The sequence below is a fragment of the Chelon labrosus genome (assembly GCF_963514085.1).
Source record: "Chelon labrosus genome assembly, chromosome: 7".
Classification (NCBI taxonomy): Eukaryota; Metazoa; Chordata; class Actinopteri; order Mugiliformes; family Mugilidae; genus Chelon; species Chelon labrosus.
The window spans coordinates 25,125,517-25,138,578 of NC_140343.1; the positions used below are offsets into that span (position 1 = coordinate 25,125,517).

Consider the following 13,062-nt stretch of genomic DNA (forward strand, 5'->3'; position numbering starts at 1 on the left):
CCGTCATGATGCTCGAGTCAACAGATCATTGTGCGCACGTAAAGCAGTTTTTTTTTTTTCCCCTCTTACTACAGCACGCGCTGCTAGGGAGTCCTGCCTCCGATAAAGAGGCCGGGCACCATGGTGGGGGTCCCCGCTCCAAGCGCAACTTAACAGGGTCTCAGCATTTTATTTTAGAAAGGCCCTGAAGCCAGGATTCACTTTGATGCAGAATAACAGCCTACAAGCCTGCATGCCTGTTTATGGGAACAAACCTTAAGGTTTTTCATTTTCCCTTGATGTTCATTCTCAAAATGACAGTATTATCAAGCAACATTAAAACCTAAGTCGGTGCGCAGAACTGTCTCTTTCACGTCCTCGCTATATATATGCGTGTGCCTTGTCACATACCTGCTGTGGCTGTAATTTCTGTGCTGTGGATGTCACGGAACATGCTGTGACGTCTGAAGCTCACTCACTGAAATCTAAAAATACATTATGCCGTTAAAGTTCAGTTCTGAACATCAAATCGGAGCTGTTCCTAAAGTTTGTTTTTATCTGTACTGAGTACTTTCTGTATAAATTAGTTGATTGGTTGGTCTAGGGAACTAACCAACAGACCAAAATTCCAAAACCCAAAGTTATAAAAAATTACCACTTCTCCTTTTTGCCTGCTAAATGTCAACACTGAATTGTAGCGTAGCGTTCTGCAGAAACACATCATCAGGCCACAGTCTTGCTATGTGTGTTTACTTCCTCTATCCTTAAGCCAACAGGGGGGAAAAGATGAAAGCCAGCCGCTCTAAATCCCTCTGTCCCACCCCTCCCGAACATGCCACGATGGGCAGCGAGGAGGACGTGAGGGTTTAAAGTTTTTTGGGTTAAGTGGAAGCAAATCACAGCATTCCTCTTGGCTTCGTTACTTTAATCACAGAAGAACTCCCCCGTCACATACTAACAACCTACAACAGATGCTTTTATGCCGCTCTGTGGAGTGAGAGGAGCGGGAATACGCGTCAGTGTGTGTGTTTGTGTCAGTGTGTATGTGGGACAGGAGGTGGAGGGAGGTTCGTGTCGGGCTGACGCTCAAACAACAGGAGAGACAAACGTCTAGACGCTAATTAGCATCAAAATTAATTGACCCAGTTGTCTGCGGCTCTTCCTGGTGATTAATAATGGTCTCCTGGTTTGGACTGGTGCTGAACTGGATTTCATTTTCCCTTTGATGCACAACATTTTCCTCGCTGTTGTGAGACAGGACAACAAATCTTCTTAATAAACTGTGGAAAAATTAAATCATTGGTCTGTGCTAATTGCTTCTCTCTTTGTACTTTTTTCCCCCCGTGTTTATGTTTAGACTTACCTCCTTGGTGTCAGTCCCTTCTTAATATAAAACTTTTAATAACCAAATGGTGTTTTGAATGAGGTTCATTTTACCCCCTTTCATCTTTCTTTTCTCTCCCTCGGCAGGTTGTTGTGCTGGGTGGAGAGGCCCAGCGGTCGTCGTCGTCAGGCAAGCAAGGGTCGTTGCCATGCACGAGGGGGTTTGCACAGGAAGAGTACATCATCGAAACAGACCAAGAGCTGGCAAAGGGACAGGCTGTCTTCAACGGTTAGTGCACACTCCACACACACACACACACACACAGGGAGAGACTTGGAGCGGGGACAGCTTCAGTAATAATCCCCTGCTGTTGGGTGGGGGTTGTTTAAGAGTCCCGCTGATATTTGAACCATAATGGACCTTCAAGAGGACTGACCTTTGCGAAGACTGAGTGTGGATTAGACTGATACTCTGAGCCGATGTAGCCCTTCTGTTGCGATGAATGTGCTTCAGTCTGGGCTGATCTGATTACTAGTTTCAGTATTGTGATAAAACATAGGCAACGTTTTTGTGAGAGCAGAAGTGGATACTTTTCCTTCCTTTTTAGGAATCTCTGGTTTAGTGTGCTTGATATTTCTGTTACCAAATAAGCTGGCGAACATGGGTTACGAGGCCTGGTGCTGTTTGCCTGATGAAGTCGGATAAATCACTGTGATATTCCTCTGTGTTGTGGGCGTCAGACGGGTTGGAGTGATCAGTATTGACCTGACCTCGGGGTATCAGCAGCAGGCTGATCAATGAGTAGTGGATATTTGTGGGAATGGTGACAGATTGGAGTGTGGGGGGTTGCTGGGTGAACTTCGTCACCACTGTAAAGGGCAATACCGCACATTGTCAGTTTACACCTTGACACACAAAACTTGTCTGGCTGCTTCGTCTACTTATTTGTTCTGTATAGGAAGCATTCAGACTCTAAACTAGCATGTGTTTGACTGTGGCAGTTTCCAAATAAACAGCGAAAGCATTTAGAGATGTTTTAGCTTCGTTTTGCTCTGATGAAAGTTGTGTTTAAGCCTTCAGAGTGGGAGGTAGGCAGTTTGAATTCCTGGGCTGTAAAAAATGCTCTTCAGGTCGAAAGAGGAAGGCTGTGGTTGGACAGAGCAGTGGACACTTACACCACACATGGGAAAAAGTGAAGAAAGAGACTTCTCTCAGCTGGGATGAAATCACTTTCTGTTGTGATTGAATGATTTTATTCTGAAGGAATGTATAAACTTTCTGATTAATATCAATTAATGGTCTGTGGGTGTGTGAAATAACACCAAGCATCTGTGATGAAGATAACGTTTCTAAAATGTGAATGTCTGCTACTCATGGCTGATGAAAATTCCCAGTTTTAGTTTGAGTCACTTAGTTTCAGACTGACAGTATCAGCTATGGTTTCAGGCTATTGTGGAAATACTTGTTTCCCTTTTCATTTTACCAGATAACGAGAACTTTTGCTGAGCCTGCTTCAGATTAATCATGGAAACCCCACAGAGAAATAATGGCAGAGTGACGTTGGGTGCGGGTCCCCAAATCGGGAAAAAAAACAATTAGTTGCGTGTGTGGTGGGTGGATGATTTCTGCATTCATGTGGATACGGATGGCGTCAGAGCTGATCACTACCAAGCAGCAAATTGGGCTTTTGTAACCGCTTTTGCAGCCCTGAGATGTTGTCTGTGTGTGTGAGCTGGAATGTGGGTCTGAGGGTGTGATCACGTGTTAGTGTGCTTCAGTGGACATGTGTGGGCTCTGTGAAGTGTAACAAGGCGACAGTGACCAAAGCTGACAGAGTGGCTGAAGGAACGAGAAGAGAGTGTGTTTACTTGTGTGGTTTTGTGGTGATGCTTGTGGCCCATGTGTGTGTATGTGTGCTTGTGAGAACCAGTATTACTTTAGACCATCGGAGTGAGGACATTGTGGGTAACTGAGATACATCTCAGTGTAGCTGTTGATGACATGTGCATGCTTTGCTTGATTTTAATGGAAAGAGCTCAGGTTATCGTCAAATGACTGGTCAAGTATTGTTAGCCAAAGATCAGTGGGGGTGCCTGGTCTGGTCTAGGTGGGTGCTACATGTCTAAGTAACATCCACATGAATGCCACGTCCAAAAGCTTCCCAGCAGAACATTGAATAGTCACAAGATGGTCAATGTTATTCACTTCTCCTGTCAGTGGTTTTAATGTTGTGGCTGATCGGTGTATCTTTGAATAATTTTGGGGTGTACAGTGTGTCAGAGACTCACTGAGCTGTTTGGAGCAGATACTGTAACTCAGGGGCGAGCGCAGGGTGTATTTTGGGTTACAGTCTGATGGCTCGGGGAACTGTTAATTATTTAATTGGAGCAGAGGAAGAGTGAATGATAAGTGAGAAGATCGAGGCGAGAAGCATAATTATAAAGAGGCAGACAGATTGGGCGTCTGGGGGAATGGTTGTGAAGGAAAGGAGGTTTGAGGTAGGGATCAGCAGCAGCCTTGGTCAGACTGATAGAGACAGACAGCAGGCGACAGGAAGTTCAAGTGAAGGTCCTATGGTACAGCCTGCTGATTTAAATACTGCCTTCAGGCCTTTTTAGTTCAGCCAAAATAAAACGATGTATATTAATAAACCGTTGGACTGGAAATAGGTCTGGTCTGTTTATTATGCAATATGCTGCACTCTGTAACAATCCATCAAAAAAAAAAAACCTGGATAGGAGCCCATCCCTTGGAATCAGCTTGGGTATTTGCATGATTGCAAATAAGACCAAGCGGTTGAAGCCCCACTCTTTGTTGATACTCTACTACAACACAGACATGTTCTGATTGAAGCCCAGACTGTTTCAGATTTTTTTATTTAGTCCACATTTTCCATACCTGCTTGTGTTAAGATACAATTTAATCTGGGGTGTGGTTATATTTCCCCAAGTAAATGGCGTCTGTCAGAGGATGTCGTTTCAAATTAAAGCCAGCCCCTTCTGCTGAAGTGAAGAGGTTTCGGTGGTCACACTGAGCAACTCTCAGTGTAATTATTCAGCATTTACAGGAAACAAAAGTCTATTTGAGTTAGGTTTCTGTGGAAAGGAAACAAAAATAAGTAATGGGGTGGAAAGTTGATTCAGCTGCTGCCAGGGCAGTGTTTGAGTCAGTGGACAGTAATGTGGTGCATGTGTGGGGGTGTGTGTGTGTGTGTGAGTGTGTGTGAGAGAATAAATAAATGTAGCAGTTTCGTTTGCTTTTATAGCCATGGCGGAGGTGTTTGTGCGGGTCTTCTTCCTGTTTGTCATCTTAGGTATGTGTTTCTGTGTTCGCATACGTGTGTGTGTGTGTGTGTCAAGCATTTATCTCTGCAGTGTGTGCACTTTCTTCCTTCACATACAGTATGCGTACGTGTTTGCATGCATGTGTATATCTGAGCTGCAGTACTTGCTTTTGCTGTGCTCGCATGTCTGTACAGTATCTCTGTGTGTATGTGTGTGCTTGATATTGTGTGTGTGTGCGTCAGGCTGAGGTCAGTGGCTGCCCTGTACTTCCTGTGGAGTGCAGCAGGGCTGACTGCTCTGACCTTCCCGTTTTCCCAGCCATCCTTCCTATTAAGGCAGTGAGTGTTAGTCAGCGATACAGCCTCGTACAGCCGGCTGCTGGTCAGCACTGCCACGCACAGCTGTGGAAACCCCCATCCCACAAGCCAGCAGACACTGAGCACATTCATCTCCCCACATCCTCCCTCTGAATCCCCCTCTTTTTTCGCCATTTCTTTCCCTTTCTCTTCCCGTTTCGTTCTTTTCTCTTGTCATGCAGGGGATTGCCCTACTTTACTCTCGCCTCATAAATCACTGTCTCCCCCTCTCAGCCGGATTCGGGAAGAGCGGCAGAGATTCAGAGTGAGAGCTCTCTCTTTCCTCTCCCTCTCTGAATCAGTCCCACTTTTTTTTTTCTTTCCCCCCCTTTCACTCGATTCCTGATCCTGTCATTGTTTGTCGGATGTTCTTTGCTCACATTTGTCGACATCTTTGTATAATGTGGTGCAAAATGTGTAAATTTTGGTAAAGGTATTACAGCAATGCCAGTCGTAGCAGAAATGGTATAAAGCTTTATTGTTTGACAGATCTAAATAGAATGATATCTGGCATAACATTATGACCACTAACAGGACAAGTAAATAACATTGACCATCTTATGACAATACAGTGTGCTGCTGGGAAACTTTTGGACCTGGCATTCATGTGGATGTTACTTAGACATGTAGCACTCACCTAGACCAGACCAGGCACCCCCATCCCATAGCAATGACACTCCTTGATGGCAGCAGCCATCCCCAGCAGGATGCAGCCTGACACACACACACACACAAAAACGGTTTAGGAACAACTCAACAAACATGAAGAACAGCTCAAAGTGTTGACCTGGCCTCCAAACTCACTAGATCCCAAACTGATCAAGTATCTGTGGGATGATCCACAGAGACTCCTCCCCTCAACCCATAGGACCCAAAGGCCCCCCACTAACAACATTCTGTTGCCAGACACCACAGGACCCCCTCACAATGCCCATGTCCAGTAAATGAGCGAAGAAACAATTAAATACAGAAAAACACAATCGTTGCACATGCTTCAACGCAGGTGCCCTGGACAGCACAGTTAACTATTAAACTGTGCTGTGTGGCATGCATAAAAAAAGCTGAGCAGAGCCAGTTGATGGAGTGACTTTGAAATAGGGTTTATTGTTGGGGCACAGCTGGCTAGTGATTTAATAGAAACAGCGAATAAAGTGACAACTGCACAGATGAATGGGAACGGTGTCTAATAGGGGTCTGAGGCTAGGGTCACACATTTGATGACTGATGCTTGCACATTAGTTGGATATGTACTAAAAAAAAAACAACACAAGAGCATCTCTTTCTCAGGTGATTGACAAGCACAATTACACAGGGAGGAATATTAGAGTAGGTTTGCAGTCCAAAAACCTCTCATTACAAAGATGGAAGCATATCTGAGAGTTCAGTTGTGAAAAATCATAGACACTGGTCTACAGAAATGTGGAAAAAATATATATGACCTGACTACCTGATGAGTCATCCTATATATATATGGGGGGGGGGGTGTTCTTGACATTGTGGGGGTATACCTAGAGAATGATACGGGCCTGAATGCTTGACCTGCATAGGGAGGGGATATGGTGGCTCTGCGGCAAAGGTTTGAAATAACTTGTCCCTTTAGTGGGAAGAGCCATTACAAATCAATACTAAGATGTTCTGAGTGATCACTTTATACAACGATGAAACATTTCCATCCTGATGGCATTGATTTCTTCCAGGATGACAAATAACTATTGGGCATGAAGTGTCACTGAAGGGTTAGATGAATATGAAAATTATGTGAATCTTATACTATGTCCTTTGCGGTCACCATTCTCAATTTAACCCTTTATTACCTAAGCCTTCATAAGTACACACATTTTTCAAGAATACCTTGAAATACCTTTCAATGCCAAAGTTATTTACGATTTACAGCATGTTATAAGAGTGGAATAACTTTCTGGAAGCAGCGCAAGTGAAATTACTGTAATGACTATAAAGTGCGACGTCTCAGCTTTCAGACACAGCTGGAATTTATCCGCGAACCTTAACGGAAGTACGGTAACCCAAAGTGTGCTTGTGCAAATGTGCCACCGCCACACATTTTAAAGGCTTAACACCTACTGGAGATTTTGAACCAAAGTGCCACTTACTCATGGTGAGACTTAAAAGATGCAGCAATTCTTCCTTTCAGGAGATATATAATTCATACTGTATTGTTTGTTGCAATTCTAACTGACCATTGTTATCGCTGTGAATCCACTCGAGAGTCAGTTAAACTGCAGTAAACGCAGTAAAGGGGGCTGCTGACAAGAAGGTGGGAAGCTTCTGTCAGCAACAATCAGGAGCAGTGGCCGTTTATTTCACTAACATTGGTCAGCGGGGAGGGAGGAGGGCAGCTTCTGTCACAGCCAATCAGGGTTTCATTCATGTTCTCACTGGCTAAAACCAATCTGTACTCTCCCATCATCATCACCATCGATAAAACTGACCTACAATCAGGGCTCAAAGCGGCAACATCACGTGTTTGCATGTGAGTGTGACGTGTCCAAAGTTTAAGATGGCAATTTACTAAAAAGACCGCAAGCACACACACCACGACACACACACACACACACACACAAAAAAACAAAAACAAAAAAACAATAGCTCACTTATGTACAGTTGGCATAATGATTGTTAGGATCAAATAAACACATGATGCAAACTGCAAATCAGCCCAGTTGTTTTACATTCAGTTCAAGCGTCTACCAGTCTGGTCAGATGAGCTAATTCAGACCACTTCCCATCTAGTGTGTTTTGGGTTTTATCATCCACTGTCTCAACGCAAAACATGCATTTTACTGAACTGAATGACTTTCTTTCTTCCAACGTAGACTAAAACTAGACACAATGACCCCAAGCCCTCTGAGTCATTGCTGTTTAATTGGTTACCAAGCTGGACAGTTAACAACAAAAAACATGATGAATGCAGCTTTTAATTAAGCTTTAATGTTTGTTATTGTTGGTCATGATACAGTAAGTGCAATGGAATTTGAGGTGTTGCAGGCGGCCAGCAATAAATCATCCAACCACAGTGTAGATGACATGTCTGAGGCCATAGCTGCTCTTTAACTTTTTTCCCCATGAGGCAAATCCACATGTGTCATACGCCGCTTGTTAAAAGCCTGCATTAGCAGAATTTCTCTAAACACTAATGAACTCTTTGCTTTCTGAAGATGTCTTTTCTCTGCTGATGTTGGTAACAGCAGATTATTGTTTTCACTCTGCCTGCCAGTGTTCATCATGACTACAATGCTCAGACATCTGCTAGAGACACTTCTGGACCACTAAGCAAAGCAGACAGTGAAGACAGAAGGAGGCCCACTTTCCCTGAAACATGGTTTATGTTTATGCACTGTGTGTGTGTGAATGTGTGTGTATTGAGGAGGAGGAGGAGGAGGAGGAGGAGGAGGAGGAGGAGGAGGAGATTCCGGGTCTGGTTCTTATAATAACCTTTGTAAGTTAAACTGACAAAACCCAGGCAGTTCCACTCTTGACTCTACAGATATAGCTGGAATGTCCTGAGTGCACTCACACTGTATATGTGAGAGTGTGTGTGCATGTGTGTGTGTGTGTACAACTATCTATGAGAAGACCAGTTTGCGGTTTAGACCACTGGACACTTTGCCTGGTCCTCAGTTTTCTATAAAGTGCTGTAGGAGGCTTGGTTTTAGGGTCAATGTTAAGTTCATGATAAGAGTCGCGGTTAGGCATTTAGTTGTGATGGTTATGGTTAATTTCAGGAGGAAATGTGGAATGTATTTTTTTTCAGTAAATGTCACCGCAAAAATAGCCATACATACATACAGTATACGGTGATCAGGCATAACATTATGACCACTTTTCTAATATTGTGCTGGTCCCCCTTTTGCTGTCAAAACAGTTCTGACTCGTGACAGAATTCACATGGGCCTTCTGAGGGTGTCCTGTGGTGTCTGGTGGGAGCCTTTGGGTCCTATGGGTTGCGGGGGGTTGTCTCTGTGGATCATCCCACAGACACTTGATCAGTTTGGGATCTGGTGAATTTGGAGACCAGGTCAACACCTTGTGCTGTTCTTCATGTTTTTTGAGTCATTGATGTTGTGATGTGATCTGGTGTCATCAGAACATTGTCAGAACATTGTATTCAGTCACAAGATGGTCAATGTTATTTACTTCTCCTGTCAGTGGTCATAATGTTGTGGCTGATCTGTGTATGTGTGCGTGTATGTGCACTGTCACGGGTGTTCACCAAGTTCAACTAAATCCTGTCCTGCCATTTTTCTTTCTCTGCCTCTTTCCATCTTCCTCTATGTCTTTGTGTCTGTCTTGCAGCCATTTTCTGTTAAATGAATGATGGCTGCACGCCTGACCTCACATCTGACTAATGAATGTGTGTGTGCGTGAGTGACTGTGAGAGCACAGCTGTGTGTATTTATGAGTGGTAGAGCTCGGGCTGTGTGGGTACTTCAGAGCTAGTGAAAGGGGAAAACGTTGTTCATCTATTTGATGCTTTCTGTTTGCACAAAAGATTTACATCCACTACTTAACCTGATACTAATGGAATTATAGGAGAACTCCGGAACAGTGGTGACGACTGATGAACTGATTGGTGTGGTTTCTGACTGAATATATACAAGACACATATAGTAAATGTCTGACATCGATGGTCTCCAGAGGATAAAAGACTTCTGTGACTTTCAAATCAAATACCTGCAGAAGTAGTGACATTTCCATCAGCCTCAGCTTTTCTTGTTGCTTAGTCCAGTGTTAAAGGTTGCGTTGTGTCTGTATGGCTGATAACTGCTCCATTTTGCAATATATGTATCATCCCTTCGAGAGAAAAAGAACGCGTTTTCCCTATCAAGCCTACCCTTCCGTGTAAAACACACTGGCACTGAGAAAACACACTGCTTCGCTGACTCTGCCAACACTCCCCCATCACAGCCCTCTGCTGTTTACAGTTCTGCTACATCGCATCTCAACAGTGGAAATTTCAGGTGATGCCAAGCAGCAGTTATCACTGTCAAAAGAGGCTTTTTGTTAGCTGCTAAATAAAGATCTATGGCAGATTCAGATATTACAGATGAAACATTTTCTCATTGTCCTCATGGTCATCATTTCACTCATCCTGCCTGTTATACACCGATCAGCCACAACATTAAAAGCACTGACAGGAGAAGTAAATAACATTGACCATCTTGTGACTCCTTGCTGGCAGCAGCCATCCCCTGCAGGATGCAGCCTGACACAGACACACACACACAAAAACAGTTTAGGAACAACCAAAAAAAAAAAGGTGTTGACCATGTCCATTCTCTGATGAGTCACAACTGTTTTGGAAGACTGGTTTCGCACGATAAATCTCACAAGACCGTGAACACGCGAGATTAGTCCACATGTAAGGGAGATCCAAAATAAGAGGAGCTGTGAAAAAGCAAAGCCTTTGTGCCACAAGTACCAACTAGACGTAAAAGTCTTTGTAGTTTTGTGAAAATAGATCAAATCAGGACCTTGTGACTCCCTAGTCCTGATCCTTATCCTTGGGACCAGCTCAGGACAGATGCAATGTCAGGCATCTGTCTATATTAGGCCATATCCACAGATTTTTATTTTTTTCATTATCTCTTCATCCATCTGACAAGTTAATTAATTTTTCCGTCAATAAAATGTCAAAGAATATTAAAATGTCCACCATCATACTTTCCCACAGTCAAATATGTCTTTAGGTGCTCAGTACTTGATGACCTGACTAGTGTGGCTTCTCAATTAAAAATAAAAGGAGTTGGGTGTTTCAGTGGATGTGACGCAGCGTGTCAGAGGCTGAGAGGGGAACAGGAGGCAACCTCCATCAGTGCTTACTGACGTCTAGATGCGTTTAGGTTCACGCAGGTCTGTCTCCATGTGGTGACTGACAGCGGCTCTGTCTGTCTGAGCCCGCTGGCCTCCGGACTCATAATACCATTTTTACCCGGGTGTGTGTGTAGTACATTGTGAGTGCCCTTGCAAACCACACACGTCTTACTGTGTGAGAGTGTGTGTGTGTGTGTGTGTGTGTGTGTGTGTGTGTGTGCGTGTGTGTGTGTGTGCGTGTGTGTACGTGTGTGGGTGTGCGAGTGTGTTTCTGTGTCGTGGGGTAATGTAATCAGTATAGTCTGTCACGGTCTATTAGAGATCTGCGGCTATTATTCCAGTTATTGCCCAGCCATAAACTCTAAAAACATGTTGTCACCACAATCACACACATACACACAATGCTCACATCAGTGACAATTAGGGACCTGTTGGTGTATTAGATACCCACATACGGGAAGAAACATCTTTACTCTGATCTGACAGGGTAATGTAATTTGTAATGGCGGTTTGGTAAACTAGTTGACACGGACACTGTTTGTATATTTAAAATTTGCTAAACAATATATGTCATCATTATTTCCATTATTTTATTTTCTGTTCTGAGATCGACTTGATTGTTGAGGCAGGATGTTTAAAATAACTCTTCTTGATTGCAGTATTAAACCCTCAAATTTCACTAGAAAAAAATAAACTGACCCAGATACCCAAATGTACTGAGTGGGGCCTTTTACAATGTTAAAGTAAAATTGCTGTCTGTACGTTCTGATGATCTAATGGAGAGAGTGTTTTTTTCTAAATGAACTCAACATATGTCTGGTATTTCTCTACTGACAGCAATTAATCTGTGAGGAGCTTAAATGCTTCGGCATGCATGAACAGAGAATGTCATATCACTGCTTGACCATTTCCTTTAATCTGGGGTTTCCTGTGGCTCTCCACTGTGTGTGTGTGTGTGTCAGTATGTTTGATTCACAACACATAATCATGTGACTTTCCCTTTGCCACTTATTTATCCCTCATACGTGCGTTGTGTGACTGGGAAGACTCTGTGTGTAGGACTGGACTTTGTAACATATTTGAATAATATTCCCTTGCGCAAGTGGTGGCCAGTCCTTGAACCCACCTGGCTGGTGCCCCTCGTCTGGCTGTGGACACTGAACTCTTCCTCTGATGTAGTGCAGAGGTCTGTGGGGGAGGCAGAGCGGGAGGATTTAAATCACAGGCACTGCATGAGGTGAAGTGTACAGGTAGACCGATCAGGCATAACATTATGATCACCAACAGGAGAAGTGAACAACATTGACCGTCTTGTGACTATTCAATGTTCTGCTAGGAAACTTTTGGACCTGGCATTCGTGTGGATGTTACTTTAGACATGTAACACCCACCTAGACCAGACCAGACACCCCCACCCCATAGCAATGATAATCCTTGATGGCAGCAGCCATCCCCAGCAGGATGCAGCCTGACACAGGCACACACACAGAAACGGTTTAGGAACAACTTAAAAAACATGAAAAACAGCACAAGGTGTTGACCTGGCCTCTAAATTTACTAGATCCCAAACTGATCAAGTATCTGTGGGATGCACTGGAACAAGCCTGATCCACAGAGGCTATTCCCTCAACACCCTCAGAAGGCCCATGTCCATTCTCTGATAAGTCACAACTGTTTTGGATGCTCAAGGGAGACCTACACAATATTAGGAAGGTGGTCATAATGTTATGCCTGATCAAAGTATATGCTGGTGTTCTAATGTTAACCACCCACTGCAATATTAGACACAGAGAGCAATAACACTGGTGACACGTCTACAAGTGTTAAGTTTAATGTCTCAAAGAAAGACATTGGATTGGTGGTGCAGTCCATAGCTGTTATGGGATTCTTGCTTTTCTACTGAGATCAGTTTTTTGTTCCGTTCTTGGAATTAAATGTTGTTTGCTCTCTCTGTGTCTGAATTTACAAGAAAAACACATGATTTATTCAGAAACTAAAAACTTAACATGTTTTGTATTTATTTAAAAAAATAACATCTGGTTAAAATTGACCACATGTTGGAAGGTGACGAGAGCAGCACGGAACATTTGGCAACGGCCTCGCGGCATCTAATATTTCCGTGGGTGTTTTTAATGTGGGAGTCAATTGCGCAGTCACAGCACAAAGCCAAAGGGCACCTTGTGCATATCTCTACCATGCCTGCAGCTACGACAAAACGGCAGCATTTGATGCCCCGGGGGGATGAGAGCGCGCTCATCAGGATCCACTGCTGGATGAAGCAGACTCA

General features: G+C 43.7%; 1 protein-coding gene across 1 annotated transcript in view; it reads left to right on the forward strand.

The window, feature by feature from the left end:
* Positions 1-765: 765 nt before the first annotated feature.
* The window catches only part of LOC311491190 (cadherin-2-like), a gene marked incomplete at its 5' end in the record, with an annotated part of 63,964 nt that continues 51,667 nt past the window's right edge, over positions 766-13,062 (forward strand). The window contains 2 exons of the mRNA XM_084549047.1: positions 766-837; positions 1,450-1,591. Of these exons, the coding sequence (XP_084405173.1) occupies positions 766-837; positions 1,450-1,591 (214 nt within the window). The remainder of the gene's footprint in view (positions 838-1,449; positions 1,592-13,062) is intronic.